This window comes from Hibiscus syriacus, unplaced genomic scaffold (genome assembly GCF_006381635.1).
Source record: "Hibiscus syriacus cultivar Baekdansim isolate YM2019G1 unplaced genomic scaffold, ASM638163v2 tig00112762_pilon, whole genome shotgun sequence".
Taxonomy (NCBI): Eukaryota; Viridiplantae; Streptophyta; class Magnoliopsida; order Malvales; family Malvaceae; genus Hibiscus; species Hibiscus syriacus.
In genome coordinates, this window is record NW_024063399.1 from 389447 (window position 1) to 392416 (window position 2970).

Sequence of the window (2970 nt, forward strand, 5' to 3'; positions counted from 1 at the left end):
ATTGATTTATCGACCCAATCGGTAAGGCTCTTAAATATTCTAATTAAGAAAAGCTTGAAAGTTTTATCCGTATATCGTTCAAAGTCCATGAAAGAGTGCATCTCATAAAGCTAAAGTGGTTAACATTGATGGCATACATCAAATAATACAAAAAGAATATGAAAAAGCATAGGTTTGGAAGAGTATAAACAAATATTTAAATTATATGTGTTTAGTGTGACAATCGGATATTCATTTTCATTAGTATTTTATATTAAATCAAGTGATTTGAAAATGACTTTCAAATTAAATGATTGAAATACATAGACTAAACAGACATGAACATAGAACATAGAACATAGAACATATTATATAGTATTACATCTAAGCTTCCAACATTTTTGTTTTGTTCATACTCTTAGTACCTGGGCAAGATGACTGCCTTGAGAGGGTTCTTCATCACAACAGTGAAAGCATAAGTCTCGGCGGGATCGGGCGGACAATCCGGAACCGGCAGCCACTTGAAAGCTTGAATCATCTTTGCAGTCAACAATTTTATGTGCAAAACGCCTAGGTTCCAAGCCGGACAAATCCGTCTCCCCGCTCCGAATGGCAGCATCTTCACCGCTCGAGTACCGGTAACGTCCACATCGACCCCGTCACCCTGCAAGAACCTCTCGGGCCGGAACTCGTTCGGATTCGACCAAATATCGGGATTCTCGGTGATCCATGCAGTGTAAAACTCGACGTAAGCGCCAGCCGGAATCGTGTAGCCACCGAGCTCGGTGTCCTTTATAGCTGCATGAGACAGAAGGAAATGACCCGGAGGGTGTCGCCGGAAAGTTTCTTTAACTACAGCTTCAAGATAAGGCATTTTCTCCACGTCTTCGTCTTTAATATCCCCATTTTTGCCTACAACACCAACGATTTCTTGGTACAACTTATTTTGGATTTCTTGGTTCATCACCAAGTGAAGCATAGTCCATTCGACGGTTGTCGCGCTAGTATCGGTACCAGCACTGATCACCTCGGAGCATAGTGTCACGTACTCTTCTTCCCCTAACGGACCTCGGGTCTCCGGTTTGAGTCCAAAGAGAGAGTCTATATAGGCTGCACCTACTGGACTCACCATTTCTTGGTTAGGGTTTTCACCTTTCTCCACAAAAGCTCTCCTGTTTTTTATCAATGGAACAAAGCACTCCAGTTGCCTCTTCCTTAGAGCTTTAGCTTCTTTCATTTGCCGGCGGAACAACGGTGTGAGCATCGGCAAGAAATCCGGTAGCTGCGGCGATGTTATCAGCATTACGTCTTTAAGTATGCTTTCGATTTTCTTGATCCGTTCTTCGGAGATCTTTGCACCGAAACATAAACAGATTAAGATGCTACATATAGTTAACCTGCAGTTGCTCATCAGCTCCAAAAATCCGTTTTCAAACGATTCTCTTTTGATCCTCTTCATATGGTTTTCAATCGCCCATTTGCGGATCCAACTACACTGCTTCACTCTTGTCGGCGTTATCAGCTCCGTCACGAAGTTCTTCCTTAGGGTTCTCCAGAGCGGTCCGTACTCGGCCGAGTTGATCGCGCATTTCCCGACGCTGAACACGAGCCGGATCGGCGAGTCGGCCGGTCTAGAAGCGAAGGCTGGGCCTCTTTGTACTAGGGCTTCATGGATGAGCTTGGAATCCGTAACGATCACCATCGTACGTTGCCCCATTTGCATGGTGAAAATCGGACCGTACAGTTTACGCAACTCACGTATTATAAAGATGAAGTGTCGACGTTGGAGGATGACTTGGATTAGGTTTCCGACAAAAGGCCAGCCTGGTGGCCCTGGAGGGAGGTTCTTTGGTCGGCCTCCGATGACGGACGAGTGCTTCCACCATAGACGGATGAAGATAATTGCCAAACCAAAGATGAATAGCTCTATCAACTCCATTTTTAGGGGGAAGAAAGGAAGTAGAATACTACAAAGCGTAGAGCAAATTTCTGTGGTATAATTTATAAAGCATGAAAAAGAGTGAATTAAATGAATTTGGTCCACTAGCTATCCGTTTATATTAATTACCTTTATCTCATACATTTACTATATGTTTACAGATCATAAAAGCAGTGGTAGCAACAATGTTTGGATCACTTCATTAAAATGAAAGAGTATGGGGTCCCAAATATGCAATTTTCTTCACTTGGTGTGTTTCTTTCTTTTCAAGAAGAAATTATTTAGGAAAAACGTTTAGAGTATTTTTCTTGGGTAAATGAAGCGATGGGTTTTAAAGTGAAAAAACGCGTAGCTTTAATTACTCCTTTGAAATAAATACTTACTTCTGGATAATCCTTATAATTAAATAAAATTTTAAAAAATAATATTATTTTTATATATTTCCTAGATTACCGAGATTTTTCATTATTCTTTAACCGAAAAAAAGATTAAGCATCTTAGTATATTTGATATTATGTTCTTTATATATTGTTGGGAATGAATATTTAACCGAAAATTCAAAACTTCCGTCCTGACTCTATATAATTATATTTTTCTTAAATTCATGTTCAAGTCAAGTTGATTTTTTAAAAGATAAGATTGTGTTAAATTGTTGGGTTTAAATTTAGGATTAAAAATATTCGACCTACCTATAAATAATAAAATAATTGAACTTTATATATTTAGTGATAATTGTTATAATATCTCTCTGTCTATAATTTTTTCAATTGAGTTTTTATTTTATCTAATAAAAATGATTATATATATCAAGTATGATGCGAGTTTTTATCTACAACATCGTCTAATGAAATTTCTCTAAATCCGAATTGGATCGAGTGATAAGTAAAAAAGTGTTATACTCGGATCAAATTCTAATATATTAAAAATTGGATCCAACTCATATATATCCTTATATATTATGTTGACAACGATAACAATTAAATAAAACTTAACAAAAAAATTAATTTAAAAAAATCTTTAATTTTATATGATGCGTTACTTTTTTTTAACTA

The 2970-nt window shown here is 37.4% G+C and overlaps 1 protein-coding gene across 1 annotated transcript; it reads right to left on the reverse strand.

Annotated features, from left to right (window-relative positions):
- Window positions 1-266: 266 nt before the first annotated feature.
- Window positions 267-1946, reverse strand: LOC120183409 (cytochrome P450 77A4-like). Its single transcript, XM_039188112.1, has one exon. The coding sequence runs from the start codon at window positions 1916-1918 to the stop codon at window positions 398-400; it is 1521 nt and encodes a 506-aa protein (XP_039044043.1). The 5' UTR covers window positions 1919-1946; the 3' UTR covers window positions 267-397.
- Window positions 1947-2970: the final 1024 nt, after the last annotated feature.